The sequence below is a fragment of the Diadema antillarum genome, unplaced genomic scaffold, assembly GCF_040938485.1.
Source record: "Diadema antillarum isolate AM-2024a unplaced genomic scaffold, OU_Dant_1.0 seq00000704_RagTag, whole genome shotgun sequence".
Lineage (NCBI taxonomy): Eukaryota > Metazoa > Echinodermata > Echinoidea > Diadematoida > Diadematidae > Diadema > Diadema antillarum.
Window position 1 is genome coordinate 796,581 of NW_027271609.1, and position 25,685 is coordinate 822,265.

Genomic DNA, 25,685 nt, shown 5'->3' on the forward strand with positions numbered 1-25,685 from the left:
TAAAACAGAGTTGCCAAGACCACCCCCCCCCCCCACAAAAAAAGGAAATAAAGTAATTGATTGATGGCCATAATTAAATACTCAATGTCTTATAATCATTATTATTACTAGTATTATCATTATCATTAGTTTTATTTATATGGGTACAGCCACTTCAGTAATCTGAGCACTGTTCTCCCGGTGGATCCTGTTCACATCAGAAAGATGGATAAAAATACAACTTATACCTGAAAAGAAAAAAGAAAACACTAAGAATATAGAAAGCGGAAGAAAATAATGTTGCTAGATCCTGAATGCATACTAGTACATAGTTAAAATGTCATCGTGATTGTTGTTGTTGTTGTTGTTGTTATTGTTGTTGTTGTTGTTGTTGTTGTTGTTGTTTATTCGTGTCGACTTTACACGCACTGCGGCTTCGGAGTACCTGCCTCGTATTTTGATTAAACGACTTGTTAGAGTCTAATCATTGCGTCTGTATTTGCATCTGGAGCGAGCCTGATTAATTTTCGGTGAATATTGAGGGATCGCACAGCGCTCGAAATCACATTATTCATCGCCTAACTGTCGGAAAGGTAGGTATGACACTTTTGAGAATAATATAAGCCGTATACTTGTAAGGTTTTCCTGACTGTTGTTTCGTGTTCACTCAGAGAATCGAGTCTGAAAATTTGCTAATTATTTTCCGGAGGTACTCGGGTTGTGGCACTTCACGGCAGCCATACGCCCAGTACACACAATACGTAGGGCAGTCGTTGGCATTGGTATTTTAATATGCAAAATGGCGGACGTTGCAAAGGCGTTGGAAGAAAGGACAGGTACGATCCATTTTACATATTCATATTTTTGCCGACTTGTCACATAATTGATATTCATCTGCTGGACTTTAATTTAGCGGCTTGATGGAATCATGTTTACAATGTTTAACTGCTGAAAAGTTGTGTTTCGTTTGATGAAACATCGGTCGTGAAATTTTGCCCCGATGGCGTATCATTCTCGATCTGTTTTCCGCGGCGCTGGGAAAATTCGAACTGTGATGGCGAAGTTGCTAGTAGACAGATAGGGTGTGTTATGTGAGTGTACGTGTGTGTGTATGTACATGTATGCATGTGTGTGTGTTATGTGGGTCTTCTGTCTGTGTGCATGGTGTATATCGGTGCTGCAAGTCCAGTCGGCACACGTATGTATACAGTAGCAACGAACTCTCGGTGTACTACGGCTACCGTCAGTGACCTGTGCTGTGTATCAAGTTTCACCTGGCTTGGCCTAGATCCTGTCTCTTGGGTTTGAGATTGTAAGGCTAATAAGGGCATGAAGCAAAACCAATCAGGCCTCGAAATTCACACATCTAGAACTGTAATGACCTAGACATGACTTGGTCTGTTTAACAAGCAAGACGATGTGTCACAGCACAGTGTTTTTAAAGACAAGCGATCAAAGTTTGTCAAGCGATGGCAGATGCAAGGCTCACAAAAATGTGATGCTAATTAAATGTATTATCCTTGTAACATTAGATATCTTGAATTCCACAAAACTAAATGCACCAAAATCACATGATATACTTGATAGCTTATTTTCAATTACTCGGGAGAATTTGAACTAAATTGGTTGTAGGAAAGCATCAACATTGACGTCGACTTTCATGTCGCCGCTCAAAACAAACTTTGCTGTTCATGAGAGATTAAGGTGTTGTTGAAATGTCAGTTGCCTGCACAATCTTAACCTGAAGTTTAGCCATCGCATTTCATGCAAAGTATTTTTCAAGTAACGTACCAGGTAATAAACCAAGACTCGACGCAGGAGCTAAAAATCAACGTTCAATGATTGTGGCAAGTTGAAAGTAGGTGGTTGTGAAATGCATGTGACCCGCTGCAACAAAAGGATCCTAAAGTCGCTGACGGCTGAGCCCAGAAAATCGAGTTTGAAGTCACATCATCAAAATTGGTCAAAACAATCTGATTTCTGTTTTTGGCATGATTTTGTAGTCTAATGTTTTGTTTATCATCTGCCGAAATTTCAAAGCTAAATGATCAAAGGAAAGGAAAGAAATCAGCATTTTTCTGGGCCATGATTTTCCGACTTTCAAAGTAACAGAAACGTGTCCGAAGATTTGGATTTAGCGCCGCAGCTAGACTCCACCCCTAGCAACGAGGGAGTGATCTTATTGGTCAGTGCGTGGCATCCTGATTACTGATTGGTCGTGCATAGACCGTTGGCGCTGAGCTCGAATGAACATCGCTAGGAGCGAGCCTTTTATTATCAAGCGGTGAAAACTGTCTCGCCTCCCCTTGTCGGAAGGAAAACTTTGAAGGCGCTTTTCTCGAAACTCTGATTTCCTCAACCACTTGACATGTGTTAGTAAAATCACTGATATCTCCGCGACCGAGTACTTTTATGAGTTGTGCTATATATGAAATTAAAGTAGAAGAGTAAGGGAATAATGTCATGCCATTTTCCGAAAATTGTCCTCCCCCGACTTCGGATCCTTTTGTTGTAGTGGGTCACATATGTATGTGTGTGTATCTGTGTGTCTGTCTGTCTCTGTTTGTCTGTCTGTGTGTGGTTGTATGCGCTGTACAAGAACTGCACTTCTCACGTAACATTTAACTGGTTGTAGATCGTTTATACAATGATTTTTTCTCCCGGATACTTGAAAAATTTGTCATACGTAATATTAGACAGCTAACTTCAGTTTCAGATTGTGAAGGCAGCATATGCACGCTAGTTGTTTTGAGTGATGAAATGAAGTCGACGTCGATATCGACACTTCCTGATGACCTATTTGGTTCAAACTAATGTGAGTGATTGGATAAAAGCTATCAAGTATATCCTGTCAGTTTGGCACAATTTTGTTCAATGGAATTTGAGATATAGGCCTATCTACATGGATACAAAAGTACACTAGTGAAAAAGAAAATGTTTAGTGACTGAATTGTTACAGAGCAGGGAGGTGTCTCACCTCCCTGTAAAACAGAGTAAGCACCATTTGATATAATTGAATGTAGATGGTGCACTGTATATTATGGGGCTTGAAGAACTCTCATTACAGTATCCCCTGTTCCAGCTTGATGGTCATCTATTCCTTTATTGATGTGCATTTTTCTACATGGTTAATGGCAGATATTGGTAGAAGCTTTTGGCACGTAAATTCAAATTTTAGCAGATCTGCTACATGAATGTGACAGCAAATTCACTTATCCTATAAGGATGAGCAAATATGAAGGAAAAAACACCTGGAAATAAACAGGTATCATACCCCCTATACCTTCCTGAAGATCAAAGATTTAAGATAATGTTACATACAATCATTACATGCATGCATAACTAAAAAAAAAATTGCATGCTTTTATCTTTGTGCTACAAATGTAGTTCGATTTGACTTGAAATGCATGAAAATTTCACACACCACAAAAATTTCCACTTGTACAGTAGTTGTTGATACTGCCCACTCTGACCTGCAGACAATACAAGTATATCTTGCAGGCCAACAAGTTAGCCACAAAGAAAAGTAAAAAAGGCATGGGAGAAAAATTTCTAGAGGTAAACTCAAGAAAAGGAACACAAGTTGAATGGCAAAAAGCATTTGAAAGCTGATCAACAACACATCATTTTAGTATACTAGATTGATCCATGCACTGCCATTTTACTGAAATACGGTATCATGTTTCTTTCAGATTGCTTGTTTAGAGTGTTTTATTAACCATTTAAAAAAATCTAAACATATATTTTGTTTTGCTGCTGTGGCTCATAATAGTGTTGGCATGGTTGTAGACTAATGTCAATCCTGCGTATTAAGTGAACTTCACTACAATGATCCATCGTTACCTTCTGGTAGGTAATAATTACCTGCTGCTGGAAAGTGTTGACTTGTTTCATGAGAACCATATGAGGTCGATCTTACATACAAAGATGATATGACCATAGAAGACTAGTCTTGAATTTACTGGGCAGGTGTCTACATGGGAAATGTGTGTTGTATGTACGAAAATCAGCCTGTTCTCAACGGGTGAAACATGTTAATGTTTTGCCTGTAACCAGACTTTAAATGTTCCCTGAAATACAAATGACATACAAACCAATATTCCTCTTTTGACCTCATCTGTCAATCATTGCTAAAGTATTGATATATTAACAAAAGACATTGGAATGCACCTTCCCCTGACTAGACCCAGCATAACTTGCATTTTCCCTCGCCATGTCTTTTGTTAGTCACATTAATGTCACACAAACATGCAAGTTATGCTGAGTTGAGGGGAAGGTGCATTCCAATGTCTTATTGTTAAACAAATCAGTACTTTAGCAATGATTGACAGATGAGGTCACAAGAGGAATATTGGTTTGTAAGGATTTTTTGTTGTTGGCATATATCCAAGTAATCTGAAGAAAAATAGAAGAAAAATTAGTTAAAATATATGGAATGTTTCTAGATACCAGTATTCATTTCCCCGCAAAAGTGATATTGAGGGTATCATAAATCAACTGAAATCAACTATACGCATTTGTATTTCAAAGAACCTTTTATGGCACACATTTATGCCAATATCTTGGCAGTTTATACTTATCGTAACCTTTAATCCTTTAATTTTGTCTAACTTTTGTTGTTAAGGAGAACATCAGGGATGTTTATGTGCAGGTAAACATGCATGTTTTCTCCTTTTTGTACACTTTCCATCACCATTTGCCCTTTCTAGCTAGGAATTTCAAAAACACTTACTGAGCTGTTTTCTGACTTTTACTGAAGTGTCACAGGCTGGAAGAAGCAAATCGTAAACACTTATCTTTCTCTGTGCTGGTGAAATTAACCCATGGGCTTGTATTTTTGGCCGCATACGATGTATAAATTTTATACGTACGTACAAGCTGTCGTGTTCCTTCAAAAGTCGAGATACAACATTGTAGAACTTGTGTGTTTGTGTGTGTGGGTGTGTGTGTGAATTCCAAAGATGTGTGATGACTGGTAATGCCAAATAACAGGAGGTGAGATTATTACCTTTGTTTTCATCTTTTTACTTTCTTTATTGGGAGGGGGGGGGGTGGAGAAGACGGCCATGGTTTGGCAGAACTACGCATCTCGATTTTTGACATTTTTTATTTTTGGCTTAATATTGAGTTTTTCATAACATCATGCTCAATATGTTAAAATATGATGTTATAACTCTTTGTCATTTTTAAAATAAAATTCTCAAATATCAAGGTTTTGGAGTAAAAATGACGTGTCATTGAGCTGGCAGAACTACATAACTTGAGATACGATAGCATTAGGTAGCTCGTAACTGCTATACAGACTCTGTAGTTAGTGTACGTAGTTTTGCCTGATCATACTCCTTCATTGAGGCAGCTTGAGCGGCTGGCAGTACTACGTATCTCAAGTTCCAATCCTTACGCGCGCGTCGTATGTGTACACAATCTATGGGATTCTCATGATCAGGCAGAACTACGTATCGTTTAAAATTTCTCTAAATATGTGGCAATGAGCATATATTTTGAGTTAGATAAAACATTATATAAAACACAGTTCCAAGTTATGTAAATCATAATATCTCGAAATCGCTTCAAACGAGATACGTACGTAGTTTTGCCAGATCATGGCCGAAGAGGGTTCCCCCCCCAAAAAAAAAAAAAAAGAAAGAAAGAAAGAAAGGCTGTCTTGCAAAATTGTTCTTGTATTACCACCAGACAGATGTGAGGTGTGTGTGTTTGTGAGCCTCAGTTTAGTCTGATATGTACAATCAATGTTATTGTATTTCAGGCAAATATGAGATGCATTACATTACTGTACCTCGAAGTCTAAAGCAACACATTGCTAATGTGAGACTTGTTTATAGGAAAGAGAGAGAAAGAAAGAGAAAGAAAGAGAGAAAGGGGGAGAGATCCTTGGCCATTTATGAAAACTGTGTATGACATGCTAGTATTACTGGTAGTTGATTATTAAAGAAAAGTATCAGTATCAAAATGCTACTCTCAGTAATTTGCAGTGAAGCTCAGTATACCAGCTTGCATATTCGTTCAACAAATTTAAAGTCATGCAATGCAGATTTTACAGTAAAAATGTGTTTTCATTACAAATTTCAGGACAGGCTTTATAGTGTTTGATCTTTGATGTTGTTTCCCCCCCCCCTTTTTTTTTTGTTAAAATAGAAATGAGAAAGTAAACATACATGTACAATGTAGTCCATCAGAAAACCTATTAGGTGTATTCAATGAAGTTCAAATAAACATAAAGATTTTTTTATTTTTATTCTACAATAATGTATATTTAAATAACACATTGTGATGTATACAATTATACCATACAATGTATCTTCATTAATACTGTATAAGCTGTCCTTTTCGCATACAGATATTTTGCAAATGAGGAGGTCATGGACATTTTCACGAGATGTTGTTGTTGCAAATTGACATGAAGCTGTCATAGGTGCGCTATTACACCAGTGCATTGGTGACATTTTTGCGTGTTGTTAAATTCGCGGTCCAACAGTGATTCACAAAATTCGCGAAAGTTAAATCCTCGCGAAACAGATACATTAGTGCTATAGTAAAGGTCAAAATTTTACTTGTGGGGTTGTATGCACTCTGTATTAGATTCAAATGCTGAGGTATGTTTATGTGTATATTCAGTTGTAGGATATGTGCCAATCAACGTTGGTGAAGGTGATGGGACAAACTATCACTTCCGAGGCGATCTGGATGTAGCTATCTTTCCGAAGCTCAGCTGAGGAAAGATAGCGTACGCATTCAGATTGCCGAGGAAGTGATAGTTTGTCTCACTGCCTGAAACTAAAAGTTGATTATTGCTTTATATTCCACATCTAGGGTCCTAGATATTCCCATTTTATTCTACATCTGAAACCGTTTTAGCTGTCTTTGGGTATCCTTAGGGCTTAGGCTACGTAGTTTACTCTAGACGTATGTACGTAGATGACAAAACAACGAATTTGCTCTGCGACTGTGGCACAGAAATAAAAGTGCGTTGCACTGTGGACTATCATTTGACCTAGTTTAAGTGATAGTCCACAGTGCAACGCACTTTTATTTCGTGCATACTCATCTCGCGTTGGGACTGTATGGACTGAAGAGATCCGCAAAACAAAAGGGACTATCAACATAGAGTGTAACAAACTTTTCTTCTCAGGTGATGTGATGGGCAAAACTACACTTAATCACGTGATCAGCTCTTGACCAATCCTATCTAGCAAGATTCTTAGTATGTGGAATATAATGCAATCTATCGTGCTTTGAAGACCTGGTAACGTGAGGATTCATGGGTGGCCTGATTCATTTGCTGCCCACCAGGGTACAATCGAAAACCACAAATAGCACCGGTCAGCGAATATGTGCATCGAAGCGTACGCTCATCGGCAACGGTCGAGACTCCTGTCGAGATACTTCGGCTGTGTGTGTACGTGCACAAAGATCAGTAATAAACCTGTACATGATTCGTTACAGGGATTCTCAAATATATCCGAGCCGGGCCAGCCTTCCCATTCTATGGCATCCCCACGCTGTCAGGTCTTTAAAGGACAAGTTCACCTTCATATACATGTGGATTGAGTGAAGGCAACAATGTTAGTAGAACACATCAGTGAAAGTTTGAGGAAAATCCAACAATCCGTTCAAAAGTTATGAATTTTTAAAATATCTGTACAATCACTGCTGGAGGAGAAGACTACTACAGTGTATGATGTCACATGCGTACAACGATTTAAGGAAAATAAAAAGAGAATTTCACAAAACTTGACTTTTTGAATAAAGTGCACATTTCCTCGACTTGTTACTGACTTAATATGTTAGGGGTAATATCATTCCCCCTGACTTCTGAAAGAGAGAAGTCGAGGGTTCTTTTATTATGTGAGAAAAGTGAGAATATCTTGAATTTTCTTTATACTTTCTTTATGGTGTAGTTGTACTCATATGACATCACAAGCTACATGTATAGTAGTCTTCTCATCCAGCCGTGACTGAGCAGAAACTTCAAAAATTCATAACTTTTGAACGGATTGTCCGATTTTCCTCAAACTCTCATTGATGTGTTCTACTAATATTGCTGCATTCACTCAACCCTCATGTCTATGAAGGTGAACTTGTCCTTTAATGTATTTCTCTAGCTTGGGTAAAATTGTGAAGCTGCATGTACAGACTGTATGACCTTCAATTAGTCTAATGAGTATATGAGTCAATGTGCTGGATTTATGCAGATTATTATTACAACTAGAGTTCTAATGGCTCTCTGAATCAAACTTAGCAGTTAATGGATTAACCCGTTGAGGAAGAGTCCCGAGTACATACTCGGGCAGGTGTTTAGATGGGAAATGCATGTTGTAGCAAAATCAGCCCGTCCTCAACGGGTTAATGAGATGAAGCCTTCTTTTTGTACGAAGCCTCTCCCAATTTCTGTACAGTACATTACTGTGCATTGAAGCCTTGTTCATTTGAGCTGAGACATCATGTTGGATACTGTGAAAGTGGGAATTTTGTGCACTTCGCACAACATGCACCTAGCACAAAAATGAAAAGCATGCGAAAAGCTTTGCTTCCTATACAGTGTATGTCAATTGTCATACTACATTTGTAGTTCATATTTTGATTCCAAGGAATTAAAAACCTGCAAATTCACTTCATATGACCAAGTGCAAAATATTACTCTCACAAACATACATACTTTTACAGTAGTGCTGTAGCTTTATCCAAAGAGACAGATTTTATTCTGGGTGAAAGGAGTTCTACAGCAGGTTTCTGATTGAAAGTGATGAAAATGATATTTGCTTATAAATACATGTCACAAGTTTCACTTCCAGTAGTTACATTACCCCCACATTTCCAAATGGGTGATTCTGACAGAATTGTCTATAAGATTCAACAATATTGAGAATGGTAAACCTTTATAGTCATCACATACTTTTACATTTGAAGCAGGTAGCATTTCTTTTTGGAACCCTGATTTTTTTTTTTCCTCCATACAGTGCTGTAGCTTCATACATGTTCAGAAACTCTGGTAACATGTACAGTAGGACCACACAGCTCAGATTTTTTAAAGAGAAACATTGCTTACAGTAGTACACCTTTACAGAAGCAATATCTGCTCTACACTGCAATAACATTGCATATGGTATATTGCATACACAGAGTGCTTCTACAGCTGTACCAATCACCTACTTGTAGTACCTCCTTGCTTTTACTTTTTATAGTGCATCATGTACTGTACCAGACAAGCTACATAATTTGTCAAAGTGAGTACAAATGTATGAGCAACTCAACTCTGTGAGGAAGAAGAAAGAATGAAAGTGGATCACTTTACACACCATTTTTCACTTGAAAACGTATCCCAATAGACCAGTTCTGTAATGTATGTATTCAGATTTTATGTATGCTTTGTTCACAAAAGTTACCCATTGCAACCACAAAGCATACAGGAGGCTTGCCCTACCTAGCAACAACTAAGTTAATTCCTGCCTATGGAACTTAATGGGAGGGTGCAGGTAAATTAAATTGTTACCAGGCTCTGGGAAAAGAAACATCCATGCATGGTAATGTGTATTACAGAAGCGGTCTATTGAGTACATATTCAAAGTATGCACATTGTAGTTTTAGAATATGGCATGCTGTTTTATTTTTTCCTCATATTGGTTGGTTTCCACTATGCAACTGTACCAAAATGTTGTTTTTGTGGCAGTCCTGATGTGGGGTGCTGTTGGACTGCAATGTGGGGTCATTTGTATTCATTGCAGTATGCAATCAAGTGCCTGCGATTTGAACTTTTGATACTGTTCCCCCCCCCCCCTCTCTCTTCTTGCTTCCATGCATAATTCAAATGCTTTACGGCAACCTAAGCGTGGTGAACGAAATTCACTGAGCGAAACATTAAATACTCTATAACCAATTCCGACCCTTCCCGTAGATCTCTTGTACTTCACATGTCTCTGTACTGAATTATAAACTGTTGTATATTAAGGTGAGTGGTGGTACTATCCCAATAATTTCGTTATAATAGTTTCAAATGAAAGTAACATTTGGTTTGTAAAAGAATGTATGGGTCTGACTCGTGTAGCTAACATTATGACACTTGGAAACTTGTCATAAATGAAGAATACAAATGAAAAATGAAATATAATAATGATAATAGTGTCTACTTTTATAGCGCAACAGTCCATCAAAAGATGCTCATGGTGCTAATGAACGCCATATGAGCTCTTCATGTGTAATCATAGCCTTCGAAATTGCAAGTCATTTGATTGTTTTATAAGAAAGTAGACATTGTGTCTTATTTTCAATGATTTGAGAAATGGCGCAACAGCTTGATCATGCTACAAATGTATATCATTCATATGCTGGAGCTGTTTTATGTTATTTCTTGTGCTACATATGAAAAGCAATTTGATATGAAAACTTAGATTACTCAGGTTCTCTTGTTTGGTAATCAATGCAAATTAATATACTAAATGATTATTTTCCTTGTACAGTATATTGCCAATGGGCAGTAATGCGTAGCTTTCTAGAAGACTTTCTCCCCTTAAATCTTTAGCTATATTCCATTACACGTGCTAGCAGATCAACAATCTATGGCACAAGCAGAGTGAGTAGGATAGAGGTACATGGGCAAAGAGAGTTTACTTTGAGATTGAAAAAAACACACACACACAAAGGCAGTGATAGCGAGATATATTGAAACATTAATAAATGCATCGAATAGAGAGAAGGAAAGAGAAAGATTATATCTCCAGGAGCAGCGGGCTTACACCTGTACTGCATACGTAAACGCTCTCTCTACTTTCAACCACTCACTGTGGGTCTGTGCAGAGCAGTATGCATGAGGCGGCCAAAAGGGCCGTGCATAAATGCATAAAGAGTCGCCGTCCCTCAGCACAGCACAGGCCCTAATGCATTATGCATTGAATCACCCACGCACACACAAGGCAGCGCAGACACTCCGGTTGTTTGTATGCATACCAGGGATTGAAAAGAGGGAAGGGGGGGGGGGGGGGGGGGAGGGGGTACTGTAAAGAAAGAGAGAGGAGAGGGGAATAGAGAATGAAAGAAGGAGAGATGGTATAAAAGAGATGGCAAACATTACACAGTTGACCCCAGTGAGCTAGGGCCTCCCAGAGTATGCATTTATTCAGAATTTTGAATAGCTGCGTGCATGTCAATACACACATCCAGGTCCTTACAGTGGCTTGTGCTCACACAGCAATGCACACAAAGGGCTGAGGTATTAGCATAATGGGTCTAGTCTCTGTGTACAGCAGTTTTAGTGCAATATGTAGGTGAACCATTTGCAGGGACTGAATGACTACAGGACTCTGTACTAGAAAAAACTTACATGTACTACTTATATTGTAATGTTGTACCTGTTATGCCATGCAAACCCTTTTGTTTAACCTTTGGAAGTGTACTTTGTATAGAAATCAAAAGTAGCTTGCATGAATTATTGGACTTCTTGCCACAATTCTTGTATGCTTGCCCTTAAATTCAACCGGGGCTAACTGATGATATGAAAGTACAGTGTATGTTGTGATTGATCAAAGTAGATTATGTTGTTATATCGTGTTTGAATGTATTCTGGTGTCCTATGGATTATTACAAACCATGCTGTGTGTATTCCCTGGTTTCTTGAATCTTTTAGGAATTTTGAGGTGTAGGTGTGTGTTTGTCTGTCTGTGTTGTGTGTGTGTATGTGTTTAACAACGTGCTTGTGTGTGTACTGGTACAAAAGTCTTTCTACAAAGTTAATGGTGTTTAATATGCGGTCTTCAAACTACATTGTCCAGTGGTATGTACAGCCTGTACATGTAGTAAATTCCATGGTGTAGGGCATACATCGTAGAGTCGTAAGATTTTCTTTTTTCTTTCAGACTATAGAATGACTGCAAATTTTTGTGTGCCTAATATCCGCAAGAAAGGAAGCCATTCCAATCTTCCCCCTTCCCAGTGATGTGAAAGAAAAAAAAAAGAGAAAAAACTAAGCACAATGAGATATACTCGACAACCTTCCAACAATTTGACTTTGTTCTTTTTCTTTGCCCCCCCCCCCAATCCAAAAACCAACACAAGAAAGAACAACTTTTTTCCCCCCTCTTGTACCCCACAGCTGCGGAGTCTTGCGTTCATGAATTTTTCATGATGTAGAATATGTTCAGGGGGTTCTACTCGCGCTGATTTGTTCCATGGCTGCCCACCCCGGGAGAATGGATGAATTCATTGACTATACATAAATATTCTTCCCCTTTCCCTCTCTCCCCCTCTTCCTCTTCCTCCTCCTCCTTCTTCTCCAAGTTCTTCTACTTTTTGTTTTTCTTCTTAATCTACTTCAGTTTTTTTACTTGTCATTTCTTCTTCTCTTTTTTTTCTACTCTTCTGTTGCTTTGTTTTTAATTTCCTTCTCTTCCTCTTCCACCTACTCTCTACATTTTTGTTCCTTCTTTATGTCCTTTTACAGTAAAAGGATACAAAAGAAAGGGAACGATCTAGCAGAAAGTGTGTTACCATGGTAACAGCATACCATGACCCCAAAATCCTGTAAAAGGCTTGCTGATCAGTTGTACATATGTAAATTGTATTTCTTCAATTTTCAAGTGATTCAAACAAAATCATAGCACGCGTGTTGAGTTAAGTATAAAATTGTGAAGTGCAAATCTTTCAAGAGTAGCGGAAAATATGTCGCCATAGAAGGAGAACATCTTGGCTGGAAAATCAGGTGGAAGGCTTGTGGATCGATATACGTGTACTTCTCCAGTTTTCAAGTATTCAAATTAAAATTAGCACCCATTGCGAGACATGTTTTCTAAGAGTATTTTTTGTTTGAAAGTTCACAGTAATAGCCTAGCACATTGCCTGCACAAATGGGTGAAAGGCTTGTAGACTACTGCAGTTTTTCAGTCATTCACTAATATTGGCCCACATGAAAAACTTCATCAAGTTGTGCAAGATACATTTTACTATGGTTCCAGTGGGTTATGGCCCCAAAATTAGGTAGAAGAGGACTTGACACTTTTCAAAACTTTTTTTTTTCACCTGGTGACCCGTTTTGGCCATTATTAAACAATCTTAATAGAATTTGACATTTGATGGCCCAAAAAAGAAATTTGGCCTAAAATAAAAGGAAATATGAAAATTCATTTCTAATTCTACCTGCCCATTGGCTACCAAAAAATTAATGGCCCTGGGCCACCGCTATTAAATATCGAGCCCTGTAGAAGCCTTGCAGATGGAACTTCTCCAATTTTTAAACAATTCAGAAGAAAATTGGCATACATGGGGACTTTGATAATATATTGTTTGGCAGAAGAAATTTTGGAGAGTAGCAAAAGTATCTTGCTCTCCTAATTGTATTCTTTGCTCTCCTAATTGTATGTCATTGCACTTCTCTGATATTCAAATTGTTGCAGCCACCTTATTTAATAATGGCAGTGCATGGATTTAACAAAAAGTTTAATGATTTATAACTTTTGAATGCATCATGCAATTTACTTCAAACTTCATCGATGTACACGTGTATACGACTAGAAATGCTGCAGCATTCACTGAATCTATTGGAGTATATATTATTTTCATTTAGCTCTTGTAAACATAAATTTAAGCTCAAACAAAAGTTTGTTGAGCATGAAACTACAGCAACAATCATTGCTTGCTTTGAGATCAGTGAATTGTAGTGGCATGCATACTTGAAAGGTTAAAAAAAGGAAGAAACCTATCATTGTCAGAATTTAAAGCAGGTCATCTAGAAGCCCAGGACAGTATGCGACGTACATGTTTTTGTGAATTTTCTTCGCGCCTCCATTGGCAGAGCACCCTTCCTCACACCAGAAATCTGGTTTGGGAGCACATACGGTATATCAACGGCATGCATGGCAACAACATACTATTCAGTATGGACTGAGGTATTCCCATGTCGTGTGGATTTCTTGTTATGCGAGGATTTCTTGTTTAAAATAGTTATTGCCATTCTCACTTAGCCTTACAAATGTATGTCAAGACTCATGGGTTAGTTTATAATATAATATTCTCACACAGTGCAACTTGTTCGATACTAGATTTTTCCAGGGGAGGGCAGCGAGGCGAGGATGAATACTTGACTGCTACCACTTTGATAGAAAAATTGTGGGGAAAATAATTTAGGTTTGTTCAGGAAATCCAAACCAACTTCACAAAGATGTAGTGGCTGCAGCTGATGGCACGTGCTTATGCTTGAACTGCATTCCTTGCTATCAGTCGCAAATAAGACACGCAATGTAAAATTAAAAAACCTAAGCCATTAGGCCTTTATTAAAAGCCTTTTCTTGGTCTGATGTCGCTTTTGCCAAAGACCCCGCTGAAACCAAGCGTGTCAACACTAAGGCCTTCTGAGATCACGATGAATGTCGTTATTATTTATGAGCTGGGAAACGCTCAACAGACACATGCTGCTGCTACTACCGCCAAAAATCTAGACACTGAATAATTCACTTAACAGATGTACTGTAGTCACTTATACCATACCATTGCTAACTTCATCCATAGGCTGTCAATGTGCAGTATATTATGTGCATCCGAGCTTCTTCGGACAGAGCCCTACTGAGTGGGTGTGATATTTGCTACCAAAGGCTGGTCACAAGACTACTATTAAAATTCAAAGGCATAAGTTAAGATATTAGGGATAGGTCCACAAAGGCCCCCTCACAGGGGCTAGCCTCTCACCTCTCACTCTGCTTTGCCTTGCATGGCAACTCTTTGCTCATGTATATGTTTTAATCAGGAAGAAAGCCTTTAACAGAGGTTACTATAAAATGAGGAATTTTCGTGTGGATTGTAATTTTGCAAATTTCACGAGAGCCAAGATTTGCGAAATTAAAATGCATAATATGAAAGTTCTTGTCTACAATATAGGCGTTGAATGTTAGAGGCAACTCGCGAAAATTTCATTCTGCGAAAAAGTTCGTCGGCTCCAATTTGCGGAAATTTCATGCCGCGAAAATATCTTGATTTACAGTACTGTAGCACTGATGTTGTTCCCCTGTGACTTTTTTAGGTGTATTCACATTGAGGATGAAATATACCTCACCATGCTTATGAACATAGATATATAGCGATATTCATTGCGAAATACAGTGGTACTCAGGGTGGTAATTCCAACTACTCACGAAATAGGCATGCGAGATTTGACTGTCGATTGCATCACGCGATATTATTGATTGCACAATGGTGAATTTTACACGTGACATGACACAGTTTGTCTTTTTCCGCAGGAGATATGTGCATAATCATGCACAATGCTTACCAGAAATACCATACTTCATGAATAAGATTCATGGTACCCAGTGATTTGCGCAGTATCAGCACCATGGTAATTCTTACATGTGGATATACCTTTTGATGCAGAGAAATAGTATACACTTGTAACTACAATTTGACACATGTATGTGGAACTACAGTTTGTGTATGTATCAAGCATTAAAACATTTTCTCAACCCAAGTATTTAACTTTTGTTTCATTGCCATCTGAGAAGATGGCTAGATAGCTCATATTCAGCTGCAATAGCTGGTCCTCCGTAAGTGTGAAACATATCAAACATTATCATCAGATTTGTGTAAAACTCACGCATTGCTGCAAGGACCTCGCCTCAACTTCACACTTCAATGGACTGTGCATCATTTCAAGGCACATTTTATGCAAATTTTATGGTCTATTAATACAACAGGATGGGTTTCTCTTCAAAGTCAGCAACAGTAAAGTTATCAGTGTCACAGATTTGCCCACTTTGATATTAACAGCATGTTGACCCTAAATGAATCTTGAGCACCAAGGCTTGTAGCATGGAGTATCTCGATACTATTATGAGACACGTATTTCAATTTGATTACTACTCCATACATTGATTAGCATAATTGTATGCCCATGTCGTCCGCACACAAAACAGGCGCAAGTGCACAAGAAGAGATAAGTATCTAATCAAATGATCCGGCTCTTTTTTTGCTGAGTAATCCAAGGACATAACTCTTGCTCCAATGGGCAAAATGTCAGATTTATGCTCGATGTGAATATTATATACCTGAGGTCATTTTTTTATGGTTTTCATCCAACGTTTAAAAGTCATCCCCCACTTTTTATGTTGTGTGCGTGATTTAATAGCCAAGGATTTCAAATCCAAATTCAGATGAAATCATAAATGTGAAGTGATTGGAGAATTTGTGGACAGAACTAAAAATTCGTATTTAAATGTAGTGATTAAGTTCATCTAGACAATACACTGTGGTACCTCTCATCATATCAGAACTAATGTCTAATGTGCAGTGCATTGTATACAGGTGAACCCAACATACCTACTATGTAATGGTAAAGCATTTATGAGTGCTTTACCAGAATCTAGTGTACAATTATCAAATACCAAGTGCTGATAAGAAGACACAGCCCCACACTGTTAAGTAGCAATGATAATTGAAGACTTGGGGGTCCTTGACCTTCCTTTCTTACTTGTTCAGGGTGCAGACCACCCCCCCCCCCTCCCACACACACACACACACACGTCACCACCAACACCATTGCGGTATAGAAGGGACTTCTACAGGGTATAATATAATGAAGAATATGCAGAGTGTACAGGTGTGAGTAGGGTCAAATAAGGATGATCCAGATATATGTATCTTGACTACACAGATTTTCTGGAGAACATTACATACACTGTGAGTGAATATTATACTTATAGTAATATTCATTTTCAACAACAACACCAACAACAACAAATGGGTTTTTGAAGGTTTTATGACATACAAATGCATGTTGATTTGTGTTGATTCATGATACCCTCAACATCACTTTTGCATTGAAACAAATATCTAGAAACAATCCATATATTTTTAACTAATTTTTCTTCAGATTACAATATTGTACTTGCATACGCCCACAAAAGAACCTTCCAAACCAAAGTTCTGGTCGTGAGCTCATCAATCAATCATTGCTATTAAAAGTACATATGTTTAACAAAGGACATTGGAATGCACCTTTCCCTAGACCCAGCATAACTTGCATGTTTCTGTGATATTAATGTGACTATTAAGACATAAGGCGTTTTCACATCAGCCCGATGTTTCGAAATAGCGCGCTATTTTCTGACTTGGGAAATTAACCCGATCACGAAATAGCGCGCTATTTGATAATGTGAACACAAATTAGCGCGCTAATTGTATCGCTCTGGTCGAGAAAATTTCTGGAGTCCAACTCGGGAAATTTCTGAAATAGCAGGATACTGTAATTGGCGAACTAGCGCGCTATTTGATAATGTGAAAACGCCTCAAGAAATTAGCGCGATGCATCCCATCATGCCTAGCATGTGTGACCCGATCGATCGAGGCAAACTGCACACAAAGCATGAGAAATTTTTGAAAGTGCACACATTACTGATGCTGTTTACACATGCTCAGCTGTCGAATTAGCTCGAAAAAATGTTGGGCTAATTCTCTTCAGGCTGATGTGAATAAGAAATGAAATAGCGCGCTGATTTACAATCGCGAAAAATATCTCGAGCTTGGATTTTTATCGGGCTGATGTGAAAACGCCTATTGTGAGAGAACATGCAAGTTATGCTCGGTCTCCAGGGAGGGCGCATTCCAATGTCTTTTGTTACATGTCAGTATGTTAGCAATGATTGACAGATGAGGTCACAACAGGAATATTGGTTGGGAAGGATTTTTTGTGGGCGTATCCAAGTAATCTGAATAAAAAGAGAAGAAAAATTTATAGTTGAAAATATATGGAATGTTTCTAGATATTCGTTTCCCGCAAAAGTGATGTTGAGGGTATCATAAAGCAGTACAAATCAACATGCATAAATTGTATTTCAGAGAACATCAGTGAAAGTTTGAGGCAAATTGGACAATCGATGCAAAAGTTATGAATTTTTGAAGTTTTGGTGTTGGAACCGCTGGATGAGGAGACTACTAGAGGTTATGACGTATGAGTGGACTACAATATAAAGAAAATATGAAAGGAATTCCACAAAAATTCACTTTTCTAGCAAAATAAAAGAGAACTTGACTAACCGCTTTCAGAAAGCAGGGGGAGTAAGTGCTACCCCTAACATATGTCAGTATCAAGTTGATGGAATGTGTAATTTTCATGAAAAATGCATTTTTATTGAATTTCCTTTATATTTTCTTTATATTGTAGTCCACTCATACGTCATTACCTCTAGTAGACTCCTTACCCAGCAGTTCCAACACCAAAACTTCAAAAATTCATAACTTTTGCATCGATTGCCCGATTTTCCTCAAACTTTCACTGATGTGTTCTACTAATGTTCCTGCTTTCACTCAATCCACATGGTTCTTTGGGTTTACATTCCCTTTAAAATCATCATTAGAGGCGATACATCGGCACTGAGCAGTCATGGTTTTCCGAGTAGTTTGTCCGCCAGAATGTTACTGGTCTGTTTTTTATTATCGTTTCCATATTTATCTATTTGAAATAGATTCTGCACTGTAGTACACATGCTGGTAGGGGCTGAACTGTATTAAATGTCTCTATGGTACAGTCTACATTTATGTCAAATTGTTTTTAATCTTAAGATTTTTGACTGCTTTGGGTACAAATTTATAAAGAAATTAAGCAGAAACTGGTCTCCTATTACAGTGTAATAGAGTACACATTTGTATAACAGCTGCACTATAAAAATGTGCCATTTTTATTATTATTTTGTTGTTATCATTATTATTATTATTATTACTACTACTACTACTACTATTATTGTTATTAATGATATTAATATTATCCTTTTTGAGGTAATTGATGTGAAATATGTTTGAGAATCAATGGTGGATAGAAAAGCCTTTGTCAGATTCATGAACCACAGCACAGTGTACAGCTACCTGGATTGAATAACATTGAAATTCTTCAGAAGGTCATACATTTGGGAGTGTCTCGGGCTTCTCCACTGATGGCCGAGGACGAGCGGGTTAAAACGGCAAGGGACGGCTCCCTTATTCTGCCAATTCTCCGAGCGTGATTAGCATGCATGATGCGCGGTGGTAGACGCTGAGCTGCCATGTATATTCATGGCACGAACCGCCAGCTATTGTTGAATTATTCATAGACTTCCCAGCATTTTTTTTTTTCCATCCGCTATTTCTCTCTTCTTCTTTTTTTTTTTTTTAAAACCATGGCTCCTGGGCATGGTCATCTCTATACATGGCGGTGGAGATGCTCTTGAAATCTCTCCTGGTATAGAATATGAAAGACGGATTGTAGAGAGACCGGGAGGGGAGGGGGGATGAGGCTGGGGATTGGGGGGGGGGGGGGGAAGTGAGAAAAAAGGAAGGGAAAACAATCGGGGGTAAAGTTTGAGGAATGCACAGGGTCTCACGTTCGTGTCCGAGGCGGGCACTTTTTCCGGAGTTGAGGCGTGATGACATGGCAAAGTTTTCGGGGGGGGGGGGGGGGGGGAACCCTTCTCAGCCTTCACTTTCTCTGCTTCCAAATTGTCCTTGAGGCAAGGTGCTATCGGGCAAGTGTTTTGGAACAGTGAGAAAAAAAAATGCTTGCCCGAATTTGGCAAGCAAAAGCATTTGAAGCAACCTTCTTTTTTTTTTTCACTCAACCCCCCACCACCAAAGACCCAGGAAGTCAACCGTACAGAAACTCAAAAATAATGACTGTTTGGTGACTGTTTTCCAGCACTATACATGAAGAAGCCCAAATGGAAAGCAACACCAGCACTGGATCAAACCAAGTTTTAATTTCATAGTTTTATGCTTAAACATTTTTTTTTTTTTTTTTTTGAGGGGGGGGGGGGGAGGGTAATGGGAAAAAAATGGAAAACTAGTACAGGATATTTGTTGAAGAGTGGCATGCAAATGAATTGGAGATTTGTTACTGCATATCGCTATCATACTAACTGACTCTGACTCATAATAACTTTTTCTTCTGAAGAGCATAATACATAAAACTTCAATTTCATTGTACTTTATGTTGTGTAAATTTGGGGTCTGTTTGCGTGCTTTTGCTTATTTTGTGTGGACTTGACTTGTTGAACAAGTGGATTTACAGTTTCCAAGCAATCACAAAGTAATGCATTTATTTTCCATTTATTAAAAGTAAGGTGACCCAGCTTTGTAGAGCTCTGGAAATTGATATGTGATAAATTTGCAGGTTTACAGACTCTGAAATTGGTTCAGTATTTTTGTCTGATTTGATTGATTTTGATGGATTCCACGCAATCTGTGCATTCATGTAGAAAAGAACAGGAAGAAGGCTGATGCGTAGGTGTTGGATTATGTAAGTGTGCACAAGGCCTGCTACAAGATGCATAATCATGTTGGTGCAGCTATATAGGGTATGTATGTGTTTATTCATTCTGGTCTGATTTCCATGCTTTTCATTTCATTTTGGATTATTTCAGGGGCCTAACGCTGATCCCTATTTATGGCAAGTAGATTTCGGCGCTACCATCAAAAGCCAGCTGGAGTAAAGCAACTTGAAGTCATGGCTTTACAACAGCTCATATTGTTTTAGGCCACTTATGCATAATTCATATACCATCTAATCTATCTTCCACCTTGTTGAAGATAATGTTTTTTTTTTCTTTACAAGCAGCTTTGTTACTTTGACCCCCCCCCCCCCCCATTTCTTTTAATAATTTTTTTTTTTTTTTTTTTTTTTTTTTTTTTTTACAGTGTATGGTCACAGATGATAAATTTTGAAGAGATTCGGTATGCCAAACTACTTGTACTAGGTGTTACAAAAACGTTTTTCAGTTTTGATCTGTGATAGTTCAAAAACTATATCAGAAAACATCGACATTGATATGAGCAATAGCTGAATAGTGCACAATTTTGTTGGAGGTAATTCAAAAATGAAAGCATGAACCAGTTTCATTAAATTCAAGATATATTTTTAATTTAGGTTTTAGATTTTGCTGTATTTTCAACCCTCTGTACAAAACTTTAATTTTGTACAGGGGTCAATTGGTGCGTATGGGAGTGTGTAATTTAAATACCCAGACAATGGTCCTGAACAATGGCCAGGGTTTGAATGCTCTCTGACATATTCATGAGAAATCCCACTATCACAGAGCTAGTCTTTATTCATCCTGAATGTAAGGTACAATGTACATATGTATGCAAGCACGTGAAAACATACTCTTATGTGTTTATTTTTCTTCATGTGCATGCATTTTATCCTTTACTATGAATTCAGACTACCAGTGCCCAGGGCAATCCATCATGAATATTAATAAAGCATGCATGCACGGATTTTCAGGAACCCAAACCCAAAGAGCAATGTGGATTGAGTGAAAGCAGCAACATTTAATAGTAGAACACATCAGTGAAAGTTAGAGGAAAATCTGACATTCAATTCAGAAGTTACGATTCTTTATAAAGTTTTGGTGTTGGAACGGCTGGATGAGGATTCTACTAGAGGTTATGACTTATGTATGGACAACAATATAAAGAAATATAAAGAAAATTCCACAAAAATTCACTTTTTTAGCATAATGAAAGAGCACTTGACTAACCGCTTTCAGAAAGCAGGGGAAATAATCGCTACACTTAACATAGATGTCAGTAGCAAGTTGATGGAATTTGTGATTTTCACGAAAAATGATTTTTTTTTTTTGTGGAATTCCCTTTATATCTTCTTTTATATCGTTGTCGACACATGACGCCATAGCCTCTAGTTTTGCAGTCTCCTCATCCAACGGTTCCAACACCAAAACTTTAAAAATTCATAACTTTTGCATCGATTGTCAGATTTTCCTAAAACTTTCACTGATGTGTTCTACTAATGTTGAGCACCGCTTTCACTCAATCCACATTTCTCGTTGGGTTTGGGTTTCCTTTAAGCAAACTTTGACTACTGTGTATTCACAACTTTCAAACCAATTTTCCAAAGTGCATGGCCAATACTGGACATGACAGATATTTTAAATCCACAGTATTGTTATGCTGCATCATTCACATGATTGATAGCAGCACAATGATAATGGAGACTTCTTGGTTGAATACATACCAAGAGCACTGTATGTTTCACAACTTGCATGATAAAATTAGTTCGGGTAAAAGGTCACTGGACTTCTTGTTTTTCCGTTTGTCTAACAGATTTGTGTGTGTGTGTACAGTTGTAGATCTCTGCATACGGTATATTGTAAAAAGTATACAACTATTTTGTAGCTACTCAGATTGCAAACCTGCACAAGAAAACTTGTATAACTTGATAGATTGGTGTCATCGTATTCTGAAGTGCGCTCCGAAAAGTAGTGCAGACTTCTCACGGTTATGTAAACACGATTAGTTTGGTCTTACCCAGCATTATTTAGCTGTAGATGGCTTAGCTATGAGCTCTTGAAAGGGGTATGAGATAAATGTACAAGTGTGTAGGTGGCCAAAGAACATGAGATTAGCACTAGTCCGATTTCCATTTCATTTCATATTCATACAAACTCCAAAACTGATTTAATTTGTTGACTAATGCATCTGCTGAATGAATCTTGTTTTGAAAAAAGGAAGTTTTCAGGCCCATAAATGTTGTTCTCTGGTTCAGTGAGATCTAGAACTCAGAATCCAATTTAGTCTATAGTCACTGCAATGCCTACAAGCAAGCAGAAAATGACGGTTCAGAAATTGTCTACCTTAATAACTTAAATACTTTTTTCTTCCATAAGAGTAAGATGTTCTACATCAAATCCTGTGCTGGATGTAAAGTCTTGGATAATGATCTTTTGTATGAAATACAAATATCTTAAATATATATTTAGAATTATGAGAAGCGAGATCTCTTAATGATTTACGTGAGTGCCATGCCTAAAGGTTTTTTTTTTTTTTTTCCTTTCTTTCTTTTTTTTTTTTGTTGCACATATGGTGACTTTCTATATTGCTGCAATTAATTTCAGTACTGATTACAAGTAGTTTTTATTTTGATTTTCTATGCCTACCTCCTCTGTAGGACAACAGACAGTAGGGCCCATTAATGCATAAGAATTATTGGTTTGGGAAATTTTGCAATGCAAAACTTTGTTTGTTTGTTTGTTGTTTGTTTTTTCTTTTTAGTTGTTAAACTACTGGAGCATGATCCATGTACATGTACAGATATGTAGAATACCCTCTGCTGTGGCTTAGTGTTGGTGGGACCTGCCTTTCTTTAAATGCAGAGATATGCATGATATTGGAATTATATTAACAAATTTATCACTAGTAGAATCTGGTTAGCATGCATTCATTACTTTAAATATTGCTTTGTCAGGACATTTTGACAAACTTTTAGGGTTTTTTTTTTTTTCTGTACATATGAATACTGTGTAATAAAGATGTACATGGTACATTATGCGTGGTACAATAGTAAACTGGTCAGTGGTAATTCCGGCTCCTATGCAATGCTTATTGTGATATTGGGTTATTCTTGTCAAGGTTTTGGGTTGTCAGGAACATACAATGTACTGTTAGTGAGGAAATAGTGAATTAGTCTCTTGAGGGCTTTTCATTACATTGACCTGATGGAGGTTGCAGACCTCCCAAGCATTCGGAATCTGGAGGAAATAATCTGAATTTTTGCCATTCCCGACTCATGTTTCAAAAGGAGATTCCTATTTTTCTTGATAATTTTACTACATACCCTCCTGTTTAATTGGAACTGCTCTTTCTTTCCTACTTATGAGCCAAATCCTCCCTATTTTTCAGTCAGAAAGGTCGTCAGGTCTGACTGGTTGGTTTCAAAGTTGTCTTGCTGTGTCAAGCAAGCCTTTAATAGAGATCTGTCAAGTTGTGGATAATTTGTATAGATTATTATGAATAGATGAGCCACAAAGTACATGCCAAATGGAGTTGAATCCAGATTTGCAAATATGCAGGCTTGTGGCTACCCTGATGATGCAAGAGTTTGTTTTCTTTTTGTTTTCTTCATTTTGTCACTTGTTTACCTAGATGTATAGTGTACTCCCGGGATTCTTACTCAACATTTGTTGTTGTTGTTTTAGTCTTGCTTGCAAATAATGCAAACAGGCATTCAACAGTAGTGCTGATATGTACACAGTGTACACTGTGAAGGGGGGTACAAAACTGTATACCATCACCGGCAACATATTTCAGCCAGTTGTTAACGAGAGGAGTTGTGGCTTGTAATTCAATAGAAATGATAATTCAGCAAATATGATGCATTTCAATTAACCTTGTGGCTGTCCCGCCACACGCTGAACGGCCAAAGAAAATCATACATCATTTTCCTCTTTTTTTTTTCCCCCCCGCACTTATTATTCAGCCCCGAAAACAAAATTGCATATATCCCGGCCTCCTAAAGAGGAGAAAACAAAGTGCTCAAAATGCATAACATGTGCATCGGCAACTAGTCATAAATATTCATCTGAATTGGAAATTGTCCGGAGTTGGGGGAAGAAGATAGAGCGGGTGAGGAGGGAGAGAAGAGAAAGAGACCTTAAATACTGGAAAGCTGGAAAGGAGGGTGGCTGCTGCCATCGCAGATTCGAAGGAAGGCGCTCTGGACTGCCGAGTGTCGCATTTCAACACTTGCGACGGAAGTTTCTCAGACAGACCCTCTTCTCTAAATACTCGCAAGAACCCGCGCACACGTACACTGTACAGTACATTGTACCGTGGTTCTATTTAAAAACTGATTCGAGGCTGCATTGGACCTACTGTACGCTTGTACAACACGACATACTATAGGCCAGTTGTGTGAGTACTTCATATTCATTAAGGACTAAGCAAAGAAAAGCCTTTGCTATGGTCATTTTTTTTTTTTTTTTATCCGTCTGGAGCTGTGGTAAATTTCTCAAATGCTTTCCAGATGTTGCTGTTTTTGATGGTGGAGATGCCAATTTTGTGTTATTCCCCCCTCCCCCCCCCCCCTTTTTTTTTTGCTGACATCTCTGGCCTATTTGAAAAACTGCATAATATTGAAATAAACAAAAATTTTTGCAACTGTAAAAAAAAAAATAATGATAAGAATTAAAAAATCACTCATAGAGACTAATTCGTCATGCATTGTACAAATGTACATCCTGAATTGTGTCTGCTGGTATTGCAATGTCCTGAATGTTTGATTGCTTTAGCAATATTTTCATGGCTGTCATATGGCTTTGATACAAAGAGCTTGTTTATCATTTGTTTCTCTCAGCCCATTTTCTTTGTTTTGTTCCTACACATTGTAGATCCCGTACTACATCTGGGGATGAAAAACACCTCCCCCCCCAAAAAAAAAAAATGCATCACTGTTTTCACTTTGGAAATTCTTAACCCCATTCTACATGTTGTATCTTGAACGTAATAAATATTTCGAATATGAAACAAGCACACTGCTGGAATCTTAGAAAACCCAAAATAAAACAGAATAGAAAGCTCACCTGATACATGTATGTCAGTTGAGAGAAAATATGAATACTCATGAGGATGACTTGCATGTACAGTAATCTCCGATCCATTATTCCAGGCTTTTGCTGCGTGTTTCCATCGGTATGCTGAGCTAGTCTTACCATACATGAGCCAGTTCGTAATTTTTGCAAATTTTTGCAAATAACCTTGCTTTTTTTTCTCAGTTGGTTAGGCATTTTATTTCAACTTGTTTTCAAAGCGACATGAATTGCATAAGCTTGCTCGAGATAACAATAAATTGAACTGATGTTCAATTAAAAAAAAAAAAATGAACTTAGGTAGGCCAAGTGGCCAGTGTGGTGCTTCATTTGACAATTTGGAAGCATCCATTTCATTATTTGCAT

At 37.9% G+C, this 25,685-nt stretch overlaps 1 protein-coding gene across 1 annotated transcript in view; it reads left to right on the top strand.

Moving 5' to 3' along the window:
- Window positions 1-521: 521 nt before the first annotated feature.
- LOC139737768 (uncharacterized) overlaps window positions 522-25,685 on the top strand; it is a 53,900-nt gene continuing 28,736 nt past the window's right edge. Inside the window, exon 1 of the mRNA XM_071648442.1 lies at window positions 522-815. Coding sequence (XP_071504543.1) covers window positions 779-815 — 37 coding nt within the window. The 5' untranslated portion in view covers window positions 522-778. The remainder of the gene's footprint in view (window positions 816-25,685) is intronic.